General features: G+C 29.9%; 1 protein-coding gene across 5 annotated transcripts in view; it reads right to left on the reverse strand.

The window, feature by feature from the left end:
• LOC142329177 (aurora kinase A-like) overlaps positions 1–15,681 on the reverse strand; it is a 37,036-nt gene extending 21,355 nt beyond the window's left edge. The window contains exons 1-4 of one of the 5 annotated variants that reach the window (XM_075373566.1): positions 15,477–15,659; positions 14,053–14,098; positions 7,293–7,814; positions 4,886–5,048 (exon numbers count right to left, since the gene is read on the reverse strand). In XM_075373566.1, coding sequence (XP_075229681.1) covers positions 4,886–5,048; positions 7,293–7,764 — 635 coding nt within the window. In that variant the 5' untranslated portion in view covers positions 7,765–7,814; positions 14,053–14,098; positions 15,477–15,659. Of the gene's footprint in view, positions 1–4,885; positions 5,049–7,292; positions 7,815–14,052; positions 14,136–15,476 lie in introns of all 5 variants that reach the window. The other 4 variants (XM_075373565.1, XM_075373569.1, XM_075373570.1 and 1 more) reach the window with 4 other exon arrangements.
• Between the last annotated feature and the right edge of the window lie 107 nt (positions 15,682–15,788).

Raw genomic sequence — 15,788 nt, forward strand, 5'->3', positions numbered from 1 at the left:
ATTTTTCTGTGGGAAGAATCCCATGGCAACACAGTATCTTTGATATGACAAAGTTTGTGTCTACGGTGGCAATCTTGCCACCTTGCGTGAAGTGTGAATCTTACACAATTAATAGTCAGATGTAGTAACACGGGTAGTGAAATAGGGTTGACTACATGCGTCTTTAGCAGTGGAATCTGCACATTCATTACCCAGAGTTCCCACGTGGCTAGGGATCCAGCAGAAACTTACTTGTGTGTTTCTGGTTCAACTCAGCAATTGTGTTGTAGATTTCGATGACAATAGGATGTCTGGAATAAAAGTTTTCTAAGGCTTGGAGAACATTACACGATCATTGCAAATAAGGATATTTCAGTATTTACAGTTAATGATATTCAGAGCCTTATTTATAACACATAGTTCAGTAGTAAACACACTTGTAATACCAGGCAGACCAAACATATAAGTTCTATCATCGACAACAACTGTGCAACCAATGGAATCGTTCTGATCCATCAGTGTATACTAATGTGTCCAGGATTATCTTGGAGAGAATACAGTGAAACATTTGCTAGAAGACAGTAGGTGGTGTTGATTCTTTATTGTATATCGTACTGTCAAACATAAAATTTATAAGGTTCATTCTTCACAGAGAATATAAGAACGGATACATTGGAAAAATAGGTGTTTCACATTTAGAGTTTTTGAATACCCAATTTGCAGGAAGATGGATAGGTAAATGTGGATATATTGAAGAGCTAGCTAGATCAATAGACTTGTCTTCTGTAGATTTTTTTTTTTGTGAGTATATGAAGAGAGAAGTTATTACAAATCTAAGCCTGCCCTCTTAAACAACTGAGGCAGAATACTGTAATTATAATTGCACAATTTCATAACAGATGCTGCAAGACCTTTTCAAAAATCTTTCTATACTCCAAGGAAATATTAGTGAAAATTTTGGACATTCATACTTTAGAAACTTATTACATTTATCCTACAATTGTTTTAATTAATTTATCTTTTTAATGTCACTTGATTTGAGTAATTTTTTGCATTATTAGCTAATTATCAAAACATCCCAAACAATGCTGGAAACCTCAGGAAGTTTGCTAATAAAACTTAATAGTCATCTTTTCTTTAAAACTACAACAAATAGTCTTCACTACAGTTCAATTCATCATAAATAGATGCTTTTTTAAAAGTAAATACAACTTGAAAGACTACAAAAATAAATAATTTTTATTATTATATTAGACATTAACAATTAACTGTGTAATCCACCCTAATGTATCTCTTTTTATACATGGAGTGTATCTTATAAATAGAAATCACACTGAATCTTTTGACATTTAAGTTAATCTGGAAATTTCATGTATCTGAATGGAGTTCACTGTAGATAATTTGGATAACACACGTTAACCTTACCAAAGATACAATTTAAAACATTTTTAGTATTTCTTTAGAATTTAAATTATATAAAGAGTTCAGTGATGAATTCAAATATTAAAATTGTTCTGTTTACAGAATATAATAAACGGCCTAGTCAGACTATTACTCAGTACAATATGAATAAGAAAATATACAATCACGCAGTTGCAAACAACTGAAGAAATCCCCTGAAATAGGAACAAACTGTGAGAGGGGAGGTTAATTGTTTAAAGAGCAGAATGGCTTTCAAATAAATTCACCAAGTTAGTAACTAAATAATAAGATTACAATTAATTAATTAGTAAATTATCAAAAAGATCTTACAGTATAAAAAAATAGTGATATTTTCTGATGATGCGTGACCTAGTACAGTTGAAATTTAATATCAATGCTATTGATATACTGTGTTACGCCTTAATTAATAGTATCAACAAGAATGAATGAAATCACCACAAAAAACAAACCATAATAGCAAATATTTTTATTCAAACAGAAATCAGCTTGGCAAAAAGTACTTTGTAAAGTTTTTACTTATATGAGCATGCAAACAAGTATGTTAGTGTAGTACATAAAATTTCCAAACTTTCATGCACTTGATCATGTTTGCAAGCAATAGCAGTAATTAAGTACTTTATCTGAAATAATAATACTTTATCTGCAATCTGTATGGGAAATTTTAATATTAGGAAGTGGTTAAAGTTGTAAAGTTTTAATATTATCAATTACTTGGTTAAGTCATCTAGCCATCATTAAAAAAAAAAAAAATTATCTGAATTTATTGTTAAACTTATAAATTAGACTATTTGACATTTTAATTAGTTTTAATTGTGATTCTACTTTGTAACGGATGGGAGACGCAACATCACAATCTTATTCTTTTAAAATACTTTATTAATAATTTTATTTAATAGTTAATTTAACAACTTTATATATTACTCCTCCTCCTTATTTCCTCCTCTATGAATCATGAGTCCTTGCCGTTGGTGAGGAGGCTTGAGTGCTCAGGGATACAGAGTAGCTGGACCGAAGGTGCAACCATATCGGAGAGGTATCTATTGAGAGCCAGACTAAGGAATGATTCCTGATCTTTCAGTAGTTGTTAGGGGCGTGAGTCACAATGACTTAAACGGCCATATCAACATCACTCAGTCCTCTGAGTACTGCACAGCTGAAAGCAATGGAAAACTACAGCTGTTTTTTTCCAAGAAAATGTGGCTCTCTGCATTTTCACATAGCAATAATGGAGGCGCCTTCCTTGGTAAAATATTCCGGAGGTAAAATAGTCCCCCGTTCGGATCTCCTGGTGGGGACTACTAAGGAAGGGGTCACCAGAAAATTAAAAAATAACATTCTACGAGTCAGAGCGTGGAATATTAGAAGCTTAAAAAAGGTTGGTAGGGTAGAAAATTTAAAAAGGGAAATGAATAGGGTAAATGTGGATATAGTAGGAATTAGTGAGGTTCGGTGGGAAGAGGAAGCGACTTTTGGTCAGGTGATTTTAGGGTAATTAAAACGACTAGCACTAGATAGGGCTCTTGGAGAGCTGCATCAAACGCTTCTGTCAAGAGCCCCAAAAACCCCACATAGACATTTTGCAATTTTTACATCCATACCCTTAATTTACCCCTGTACAGAGGAATGTTTGCAAAAGAAATGGTGGAATATTGTATTGTTACCCAATCTTAGTAAGTGTGCAAAATTTCATCAATAGGCAATGTCAGGAAGTATGTAAAATTAAGGATGCAAGATTTGAGGACAACCATGAGAAAAAATCATTGTGAGTTAAAGAATCATTGTGCTTTTCTTTAACTCAAGGTCTTTTTCTAAAATTTTTAACAAATTGACTTTTTCTGAAATTCAAGGTCAAAGGTGTGACTTTGAAAATGAAATTCACGTAAACATAGGCTTGTGTATTATATGAAAGAGCATCAAATAAGCTTTAAAATGAGACTTACTTTATCATTCTACCCTAATAAATAACAAAGTTATGTTGACCTAGCACTACTGCTGCAAGTCAAAATTTGTCATTTTCCAGCAAATTTGAAGGACTCTAAAATGAAACGGTTTATAATAGAGATCTGAAATTCAGTATTTTGTCATAACTCTATCAACTTAATTCACACCAAATCTCATGAAAATCCCAGGTTGTGGGTCTTGATGTAACACAGAATGACCCATAATGAAATGTATGATGATGAAAAATGTTAAGGAAGAGCAGAATGAACATGCATAGTTCTGGGTGACCTCAATTATTACTAACAATTTGAATTACAACAATGATTTAATAAATGAAATCTCAAATTTAAGTCACAATTTCAAATTTTAAATTGTATTTTCCAGTTGCTTCTAGAACAGTTTTTAATTATTAATCAAGATGTAGGTATAAATAATATAAGTGAATGAATATTAACAGATCACAAATACAATTGAATTTTTGATATGTAAATGAGTATAAGAACTCAATTCAACTGTGGCTGGCAAAGAAGTGTTAGTATCACATAGCAATGCAGATGTCACACACAATCATCATCATCATGAATTTGTATTTATACTGTGATACTGTTCTGTATAGTATATTTTGTTTCACGACAACTGTTTTGTTAAAACAACTGTTGTTTTGTTTGAACAACTGTTGGGAGTACTTTCTAAAAACAATGTCCAAAAAATTAAATGTTTGTTGGGAAAAAGTGAAATGTCTGTAGCTGATCTCGGCCTTTCATCCAGCGGTAACAGGTTTGAATCTGTCAGGTATGGCATTTTTCATACGCTACAAAAGTCCACTATCAGAAGTAAGAATTCACCACAGAAGTAAGCTTCTGTGGTGAATTAATTCATTAAGCAAAAAAAAAAAAATTATAATCAGAAACAGTTAAAAAAACATACGTAAACACAAACTCCATTGTGAATGGCTAAAATAAGAAAATGGTTACCAGGAGAAGGTTTTACAAGTCAAAGCCAAGGAGATGATGTGGTTTTAAAATTGAAAGAATAAGAATATGATAATGGACATTACAAAATAAATAAAGAAAATGATGCTACTTTATCAAAACAACTGTCTTTATAGCCTAAAAGTTTAAGGGTGAAGAAATCTTTGAAATCATTCCATGTAGATAAGTCAATTGCTAAGAAAAAAATTTTAAGTGCTTTGGCAACATACAAAGAGAGTTTTTTTGCAAAATAGTAACTTTTAGTTTAAATTTTTTTATTTTTTATTTAAAAAAGATGCTTCAATTTTTAAGTTATATTTCATTACTGTTTTACATTAAAGGATAATATAACATATATTCTTGTAACCAATTGCAGGGACACATTTTTAGTCAAAACCTAAACAAAAACTTTATATTGTGTGTCTTTATTAAACTTGAAGTTTCCTGATATGTAACCAATGTAATTAAGGGACTACCATAATACAGATGATGGTTAATTACCAACCAATAACAATTATTAAAATTAAAAATACAAAATAAAAATTACATACCCATTATTGTTACTACAGATATTAGCATATTTAGAAGCATTACAGATAATTGCAGCAGTAGTAAAATCAGAATTAATATTTACTTTCTGCAGTTTATTATCACAATTTTTGACAGATTGCTGGATCCGCTGGTGGTGAAACATGGCAGGTGGTTTTTTCTCAACTACAGAAATAACAAAAAATTAAATAAAGATCATAATAAGAGTAAAAAAAAGCACTGCATATAAACACATTTAAATTCTAACAATCTGATATGATCCAAAAAATCATGTCAGTTTTCTTACGAAAATGAATATGAAGAATATTATTTTCAATGTCCAGGTGAATCTCCTACATAAAATAAAAATTAAAAATAGAGTATATGAACTTTACATGATTTATTTTGCCTTTGAAAAATTTAATGCAACAGATTTTTAAAATTTAAGACATGCATTTGATAAAGGAATGGGTACTTACATATTAACGCCACCACAGCTACAGCTTTATTTAAAAACAAAGTAGTCAATCGGATTTCGGTGGAAAATGGGCCGATATAGAGTTTAACATAGATTCAAAATAGTCCTTTAATTTTAATAAATGGTTATTTATATTTATTTATTTTATAAATATAATTTAACCAAACTTAACCTACGCTCGCTAACCTTGAATAATTAACAGGAGTGTTTTGATTATTTAAATAATAAATAATTGAAATAATTACTGAATTTAATAAATAAATACTCAAAAAATTACGGTGTTAATTAGTCAAGGTTAGCGAGCGTAGGTTAAGTTTGGTTACATTTTATTTATAAATATAAATAACCATTTATTAAAATTAATAAAGAAGCTGTTCATTTTCCACTGAAATCCAATTGACTACTTTGTTTTTAAATAAAGCTGTAGCTGCGGTGGCGTTAATACGTAAGTACCAAGGAATGTAAATAAATGTTTCCCAGTTTAAGTATGTAAAGAAGTTTAATCATAGGAAACTGAAATCATTCTTCCGAAAATTTGTGAACAGATTTTTATAATTTTAATATGATCATCCAAAACTCATTTAATTTCAGTTATTCATCCCTAAAATTAAATGCTTTAACAAAACTATTAACACACTGATCGTCTTATGCCAAGGCCTAAGGGATAACATTTCAATTAAAAAAAATCTGAATCATTTGGTACCTACTGAAATTTCCAGCTTGATGACCTAGCTTTAAGTTTACTAATTAATCAACTGGAAGAAAATATTAATTTAATGCTATTTGTTACAAATATATTCTACGCTTCTGAGAAGTTTCATGATGCAACTCTATACATTTAAAAATAAATATAAAAAATGGAGAGAATAATTATAATTTTAACCATGCTTTAAAATCATTTAATATATATTTGAGCGTATCATCACAAAAGTATAAATTAACAGGATAGAAGATTGAAATTTCAATGATCAAAATAATACTTTATTTAAGGATGTAAAAGATATAAATAAATATAAACAGTTACAACAGAAGGGAGTTATAATAGAATTTGGCCTGACCACTTCCAAGATTTTGTTCAACAAATTACATCATCTTATCAGCTCCAGATGGGGGGAAACTAGTAAACATGCAGAATGAAGCAGCATATGGTAATAATTGTTTGACAAAAGTAAGAAATGTAAGACAAAAGATCATTTAAAAAATGACTAGATTTCAGTTATGATGAACACTTTAAAATTTCATTATAAAAATGAATACAATACAACTATGATGTAGTTAGGTCTGGTAAATCACGGGCTCATCACAATGAACCCAAAATTTAGTGGCAGACTTTGATTATCAAAGAAAAATAATGATAAGTGTTCAGAATTACGGAAGTTCCACTTTTCATTTTTAAAGGTTAAACAATTTGCAACAGAATTAATATTATTGCAGAAATGAACCCAAAAGACAAAGTAATCTTTCAAAAGCACCAATACTATTTCAGATGACATTTGACCGTATATAGTTAAAAAAAAAATCTCTGTCTTCAGAAGCTTAGCTATGAATGACCACTCTTCCCCTGTGGTCCTGGTGGTAAGTTTTCACCTTTTTAGATCACTGATGAAAGCAAACAGTTTTAATTCAAATGAAAAGATCACTGAAACTGGCAAAATTGGCTAAAATAAGGTCAAAAAATTTCCTACACTATGAAATTAAAAACCTCGTTAAAAGATGAACAAAGAGACAGAACTAATCTAGTGCAATATTTTGGAATGACCTGGGAGATGGCCAAGAGAATTGTCTATTGGCCATTAAAACATTTAATTTATATTACTTTCATACAAAATGAAATCGATATCATAAACAATTAAACCATAGAAAAGGTCATCATTAATATATAATTTCTAAAGTTCAGGTCAGTTTTTCTACAATTAAATCAATACTGCTTAATTTAATAAAAATGAACTTACCATTTTCTATTGTTTTTGTCACTGTAGTTAATTTATTTGGTGGTTTACTCACCAATTTTGGAACATTTTGTTTTAAATTATCTAATTTAGTATTAAAGTTTTTTGTATTGCTTGATTTAACTAATTGTTTATTATTTACACTATTCACAACAGATGATTGCCCCAATAAAGTTCTAGGTTTAACAACAGCTTTAACAACACCACTACTTTTAATACCAGCAGATGTTTGTGGGTTTGTATTCATGTTGCTACGTAAACTTGATTGAAAGTTATATTGTGCAGTACCAGTGTTTAAATTTAAAGAATGTCGTAATGTCTTGGCAGAACCAGCTACAGCATCCGTACTTTGACTTGTTGCAATATTCAGGCTACGTTTTGGTGAAGGACCAACCGGTATTGTGGAAGCATTTCTCAAACTGCTAACTGGGCGACGATTTGATTGTTCTTCCTTATTTTCTTTTCCTCTAAGCATTTTAAAAGTTTCAACTTATAAGTTGACAAACCAGGGTGTAAAAACGAAAACTGAAATTAAAAAAAAAAAATTAAGCTGATAAGTATGTAATTTAATATCTAAAAAAAAAACTCAAATTTCTTAACTTCATAAAATAAATGCAATATTATCAAAGTGAATGAAGTTACAAAACATCATTGTAATTAATGAAGGAATTTGTATATGAAACAAACCAGCTACATTATTACCCAACTGGCTCTAGCCACTGTTGACTACAATCATGAGATCTAGGTAACTCTCTTTTGTGAGGAGCTTAAAATCTACAAAGCTAGACTATGAAACAAGAGCAAACTGACTTGTATTTTACTCTAATCCTGTATATAAATCCTTGAGTTTATTTTGGCATCTCTTAATGTTTTGGAGTGTTTAATTACCTCTTATTTTTATCAGTAAAAGTAGAAGGTAAGTTTAAAAAGAATAAAGCCACATACATAGTGTTAGTATATCTGGAGAAAGACATTAAGGAAAATTGAATTGAAACATAGGAATAGAAGACTTACATATGTGTTCAAGAATTGGAATGAAATAACAGATGCAGAAAGTATGACATATTAACATAGTTAAGGATTGGAATGTCACCATAAGATTTAGTTATAGTACAAGTACAGAGTGTCCCATATAAAACGCAACCCATCAATCACTCATCCATGAAATTTCAAAAGTCAAGCTTACTCTCCTACTCGTTACTGAAATGGACTCGTCCAACATCTGAAGGTGATGACGACGCAGTAGAACACTACCTACCGATAGTAACAACAATGCAATCATAACGTTCAGTGTATTGCTAGAGACAAGATGGTGTTTTCGCTAGATGAACGTGTTTTCATTGTTGAGTTGTACTTCAGTACAAAATCAGTGGTTGCAGTGCAAGATTTGTTTCGCCATAAGTACCCAGATAAACCAGCTCCTAACAAAACATCAGTATTAAGGTTAGTTGCAAAATTTAAAGAGACTGGTTTTGTTAATAACAAGGAACACAAAAGATCTGCGTCAGTGTTGAATACAGATACAGTCACTGAAATCAAAGACCGATTACTCGCCTCGCCAAATAAATCGATCCGACGTTTGTCTGCTGAAATTAATTTGTCTAAATCAACTGTTCATCGGGCGACCAAACAATTACAATTACGACCTTATCGCATTCAAACGGTTCATCAACTTCTCGAGCCCGACAAAGAAAAACGGCTACAATATTGTCAATGGTTCTATCGATTTCTGCGTGAGAGAATTAATGTTATGGATTCGTTATTTTTCACAGATGAACCACGGTTTCATTTGGATGGCTATGTAAACAGCCAAAACAGTAGAATTTGGAGTGCTGAAAATCCGCATGTTTATCACGAAAAACAATTACACCCGCAGAAGTTGGGCGTGTGGTGCGCGATATCGCGGAAGAAAATAATCGGCCCTATTTTTTTCGAGTACACCATTAACGCAGAACGATATCAAGATATTTTATTTCAGTTCATTGCACTCTTGGAAGAGGAAGACAGACACTGCTGGCTACAACATGACAGTGCAACATTGCACAACGCAGGTTCAACTTCTTATTTCATGAGGAATTCTTTGGTAATCGTGTTATCGGTCGAGGCTTGTGGCCACCAAGATCTCCAGATTTGACTGCGGCGGATTTTTTTCTATGGGGTTACCTCAAAGAAAAAGCCTACAGCAACAAACCACAAACACTTGAAAGTCAATATTGAACAAGCTGTATTAAATATCCAGCCACAAACTTTGAAAAAAGTTGCAAGAAACACTGTAAAAAGAATTGAAGCTTGTATTCAAGAAGATGGCAGCCACTTCCAACATTTACTCTAAATGTAAGGTAATGGATGGTAATAATAAAAATTACATTTACATTTACACATGCCTTTTTATTATTTCAATACCTACCAATATAATGTTGGGTTGCGTTTTATATGGGACACCCTGTATTTATACAAACATCAAATTATTAAAAAGTTATTGAATTGAAGATGTAATAAAATCAGAAAAGGACTACTGTAAGATACTGATGGAAGATTGGAATGCAGTGGTTAGAGAATGTGAAGGAAGTGTGGTAGTAAAATTTAACTTAGGGATAAGGAATGTAAGGGGGAACAGATTAGTAGAATTTTGCCAACAGAAAAAATTATTTATAAACCAACACTTGGTTCAAAAAACATGAAAGGAGAAGATATACATTGGTATCCCCTGGGGACAAATTACACTATCAGGCAGATCACAACTTAGCAGGTGAAAGTTATATGAATGTCATCTAAAAAGGCAATGGATTACCTGGCGCAGATATCAATAATGATCATGTGCTACTTACGATGGAAATGAGTATAGTTTTAAAGGAAGTAAAAAAGTAAAGGTTAACAAATGGAACTTAGAAAAGTTGAAGAAATTGGATGTGTAAACAGAAGAAAAGCTAGCTGCAGGGTTCCCTCCGAATTTTAAGATTTGTTTTTCCTGACCGCTTTAGCAAACATTTCCTGAATCATAATGTTATGCTATTGCTGTTAGCTCTGCAAAATATAGAGATTTTTTTTTTTTTTTGCAGCCTTCACCATCCACATAGTTGCCCAACTCAAACAGTTTTTTTATTATTACATTCATTCTTAAAGTTTATTTTTACAATATAAAATTAGGTATATTTTGTGATAAATTGTTTCAGCAAGTTACACTTGCAAAGTATAAAAAAAAAACAAAAAAAGAAAAACAATATATTATAAGTTTCTTACATAAAAATTAACAACATGGTAATTAAAAGTAACACAGATAAGAAATAAAAACTAACTAAGAATAAACTAAAGAAATTTAAAAAAATAATTGGCTAGCATCTAAGACTGTTATAAAATTTTCACAAAAACCAGCCTACATTATTTTGCAAAGTAAACGAAAAATAATATTTAATAACTTGGTTTGTATAAAAATGCTAAGAAACACAGATTTCAATTTAACAAAGAATATTAGTTTGATCAAAACTTAAGGAAAACTAAAATCACTGTGACTAAAGATAACACAGATAAGAAAACTAGAACAGGACATCTTATTTTGTACAGAAAACAAACATTATTAACTTTACTTGAAATATTTTATCATTATTATTCTAGTGTATTTGCAGAATGCCATCAAAGTATGGTGCAAAGCCATGATTAATGACATATGAGCATTTAGTAGCTCCAAGCTGGAATTTTTACACTACATATTTTTAAGAAACATATTTTTAAAAATTGCACCAATATCTTCAGATGAACTTAAGGATAACTTATTCTGCAGAACATTGAGAAACCACATCATCTCCGCCTTAGAAACATCGTCTTTATAACAAAGAGATGTAATTGTGTTGTCATTTTGCATAAAAAAAGTCAAGGATTCAGATGTATCATTTGCTTCTGAAATGCTGTTACTCTGATCAGAAGATCCAAGCAAAGAACCCACAAATGTATCACAACTACCGTTCTTACAACTGTTGATCAAAGTTTTGGTCCGCCGAATTGAAGTAACATTGCGAGACAAAAAGGTTTTCGGTAAAGGCTAAGAATTCCTTATCTTAATTATTTCATTACACTGCTTTCCTTTATTGTGTGAAGTCAATACATTGCCCAGTCCAAAATGCTTTTTACAAACACAAAAAGCATGATACACATCTCTACCTCTTACCTCTTCTCAAGCGATTGAATTCTGGGTGCAAGTTTATATCTAAACATTGATCATTAAACAATTTTTTAGGTGCCATTTAAAGGCAATTACCTAAATTACACAAAAAAATTATGGTGGTTTAAGAGAAATTCCACAAAAACAGTTAACAACCTTTAACCTTTCTTTCTTTTTCCTGTTTAGCCTCCAGTAACTACCGTTTAAATAATACTTCAGAGGATGAATGAGGATGATGTGTATGAGTGTGAATGAAGTGTAGTCTTGTACATTCTCAGTTCGACCATACCTGAGATGTGTGGTTAATTGAAACCCAACCACCAAGGAACACCGGTATCCACGATCTAGTATTCAAGTCCGTGTAAAAATAGCTGGCTTTACTAGGACTTGAATGCTGGAACTCTCGACTTCCAAATCAGCTGATTTGGGAAGATGCGTTCACCACTAGACCAACCCGGTGGGTTAACAACCTTTAACCTGAAAAACAGTTTGCTTCAAAGGGAAAGAACTGTTCCTTTAATAAAAGAGGATGATGAAGTTAATCAATCAGGAGAAGATTAGAAACTACATGGGGATGAAGGAGAAAGTTTGGGACAGAAGTGAATGGAAGCAAAGGTGGCATATGATACTTGCCGCCAGGCAGAACAACAGATGATGATCTTTATACATTGTATATGAATTAAAATGTATTATTGCTTATAAGCCTATAAATTTTTAAAACAACAAACTATTTACCAACGATACAAGATAAAATTGATCTCCTTATTCACAAGACACTTTGAAACATACAAAAAATATTTTTCATAAGAAAAGGCTCTAATACTGTCTATAGCTTACTCCTTATTTGACCAGTTCTAATGGAAGTTTAAGGAGTATAGAATACAATACAAACTTAACTTTTTACTTATGACTTGGAATGCCCAAAAGTAGATTGTATTATTTTATTAAAATATCTCAATGAATTATTTTACTATTTTTAATCATTTTTTTTTAATTGTTATTTGTAGTGATTCACAATATCTACTGACTAACAACAATCTACTGACTGATTAACAATCATGATGTGCAATTTTTTATTTTAATTTATTGAAAATGGTTCTAGAGCATTTCCCTTTCTAATTTATTTTCATAAAAGTTGAGCATAGTTGATTTTACAACACATTTGTTTATTTACTTTTTAAATAAACTGTGGATGATTGGTATTTTTAATATAAATTGTAAATTTAATGGTTAATTTCATGTAATTATAAAACTGTTATACAACTCATTTAATTATAATTAAATTATTTTTAATGTTATAATAATCAGTTTAATTTATTTTATTATTATAATTAATTAAATTTCACAAGACAATTTCACAAATTTTAATGACTTTAATGAACTCCCTTTTCCCAATGAAAATAATAGGGAAGGGGAAGTATAAGGAGATAGGGTTAAAACGTGCTAGTTGTTTTAATTGTTACATCTAAAAAAAAATGTCCAAACCTCAAAATTATAAGTGGTAAACTACTTAATGAGATTATCTTTAAAGACAACAAATAAAATTAAGTAATTTAACTAAAAGTAATGAAAAAAAGAGTGAAACAATAAACCAAGAAACATCAAATGACAGTGGAAATTTAACTAAGTTCTACTGTTTCATCAGTCAGTAACTTAAATGGAGATACAATGATTCTCTAAAAATTAGAAAACTTCAAATGTATTTCTGTAAAACAAGCAATTTTAAATAACTAAACAAAAAAAAACTAAGAAATTTTTTTCATCTTAAGAATATAAGGTATGGTTTTATCCAGCAGGCATTGGTTTGCCTCTTTATGCACGACCCTCCTATATAAGTATGCTTAAGACTATTTCACAGGTATACAGGTTTGCTACCCCCAGTAACTCCAATAAAGAGGAGCTGGAAACTATTAAGTTTCCAGCTACATAAATGGAATTAAAGTAACAGACCAAACTCTCATGGCACTTGTCCTATGAAAAAAGAATAAAGGAAAGGAAAGGAAAAGAAAAGGAGAAGAGAGACACTGCCTCTTATTGGGGTTGTTCTCCCAGTACACCTATAATGATTAAATAATGCACAAATTTTAAATAAGTTATTAAAAAATGTAACACCAAAACAAGATAATTTTACTTACAAAAATGTAAGTATTAAATTTACTTCCAATACTGGGTATATTTTAAAATATAAAAAGTATTAAGTTATTGAAACTTATTTTTTTTAACCAATTTTACAATTATTTCAGATAAAAAATTTGTTACTTTTCTGGGTTTACTCTATTACATCATAAATAACTTGTTGAGCTACAATCATTTTTTTCAAGGATTCTCTATTTGCTTATACAACAACTGGTAATTTTGTTGTATTCAGATAATGAATTCACGTTTTTTCACTTGATTTATGGTAATCATATAAGAGTTAGATCCTCTACCCAGTAAATTTGAGTTATGGGCAATATTTACTTGTGTCTGAAATATACACCACACACTTATGACTGAAGTTCTTACTGAAATGAAAGTTTCAACTATAAGCAAGTTATTTACTATACACAACAATAATACACTTACAACCATTGCTGTAATAAAAATATTTTTTTTATTTATTATTACCATACTCTTTTAGAAGTCTTCTTAAATCCAATATTAAATAAAAATTCTTCAAACAGAAAAGAATCAGTTTTTGAATTAATTACCTTGAAAAAGTACAATTTAAAAAATAAAATTACTTCAATATAAGTGTAAATTTTAATTTATAGCATAAAGCAGTAAAATTAAAAATAAAAACATTAAGAAGTGCATAATATCCATTATCATGAAGATATGTATTTATATTTAGATACAAAGAAATCACTTTTTATTACGATATTAACTAAGCATTTTATTGTTTTAAAAAAGATATCCATTGTTCTTAAAAATAAAAATCTATTTCATTTCATTAAAAAATGTATAACATGAATTAAAAAACAAAATTTAAACAATCTCTAATGCAAAAATACTAAACGCCTGACATTCAAAGTGTTTATGCCTATTTAGCAAACTTAAAATTGACTGTTTTTGAACATAATTAATTCAGTGAAACTGTAACACTCTAAGTAAAAGTCACTTCAAAACAAATACAAATAAAAAGTAATGATGAAAATAGTAGTCAACCCGAAAGTTTAATTATTCAGTTAAATAAACTGAGTACATTTTCATTATACAGCTTGTGACTTTCCAAAAAAATATTTTCAAAGCTTCATTTTGTTTCAAGGTTAGTCTTAATTTCATAAAGCAGAAAAAATTACATTAATGGTTTATTTCATCAGTAAAACTAAAACAATCACATCAACTGATTAACTATTATAAAACAGACAACATAAAATTCATATGAAACTTAACTAAAAGATCTGCTTGTGGAGTTTAAAATAATTTACCTGTTCTTGACATCCAGCAAAAGTTTTACAAAAACTTGAATAATTTTTTTATATAAACAAATCTACAGGAAAAAATAAAATAATTTTCCCACACTCAAACCAGTCCTTTATAGTCGTTACTATAGATCCTAAGTATTCTTGTGAATTAACAGCCATTGAAAATTTAATCAATGTCGGCTGAACACAAGTTTTAGTTTACCAGTTATACTTTATTCGCCACGGAAAAATTGCGGTAACTAAACAACGAAATGGTTTAATTTTGGTAGTTTACTTTACAGTTATTTTATAAAAACAAACAAAAACGTCAGTAGTCGAAGATAAAATTATATTTAATGGAAAAGAAACAAAAATGAATGAATCTTAGTTTTGAGAGTCGAAAACCACTAAATGTAATCAATATATTATATTTTAACATGATAAATAACAGCGAGGGTGAAATATAACAACAAAAATTTGTTTATATATAAAGCAAAAGCAACTTTCTTTTCCTTAAAAAAAAGTACAGGTTTTTTTCTGTACCTTCCATACATTTAGAGTAAATTCATCTCAATATTTAATCTGGTATTAACAATTTCTATTATTAAAATAGATGAGTAAATTTGAAAGTATCTGGAATCTTACCTCAACAATTTAATTATAACTGTACAAGAAATAACGAATAAAAAAATAAATAATAATAATACTTATACACTTCCATACAAGATGCAAACAAGTATTCTCAAGCCGACACACGACAATCAACGGTTACGAATTTAAAGTTTTTTTTTCTTCTTCTTTTCTTATGAATAGTACCTTAAAATGACATGCAATCATACCAATAACGTCTCTCAAAGTTAAAATGATACTTCTTAATAATTTATCAGTTAATAAATGCCTCCGGAAATACTTAATTTACGGGTTTAAAATTACATTTAATTTTATTTAATTTTTGTG

Source organism: Lycorma delicatula, chromosome 8, assembly GCF_047948215.1.
Source record: "Lycorma delicatula isolate Av1 chromosome 8, ASM4794821v1, whole genome shotgun sequence".
Taxonomy (NCBI): domain Eukaryota; kingdom Metazoa; phylum Arthropoda; class Insecta; order Hemiptera; family Fulgoridae; genus Lycorma; species Lycorma delicatula.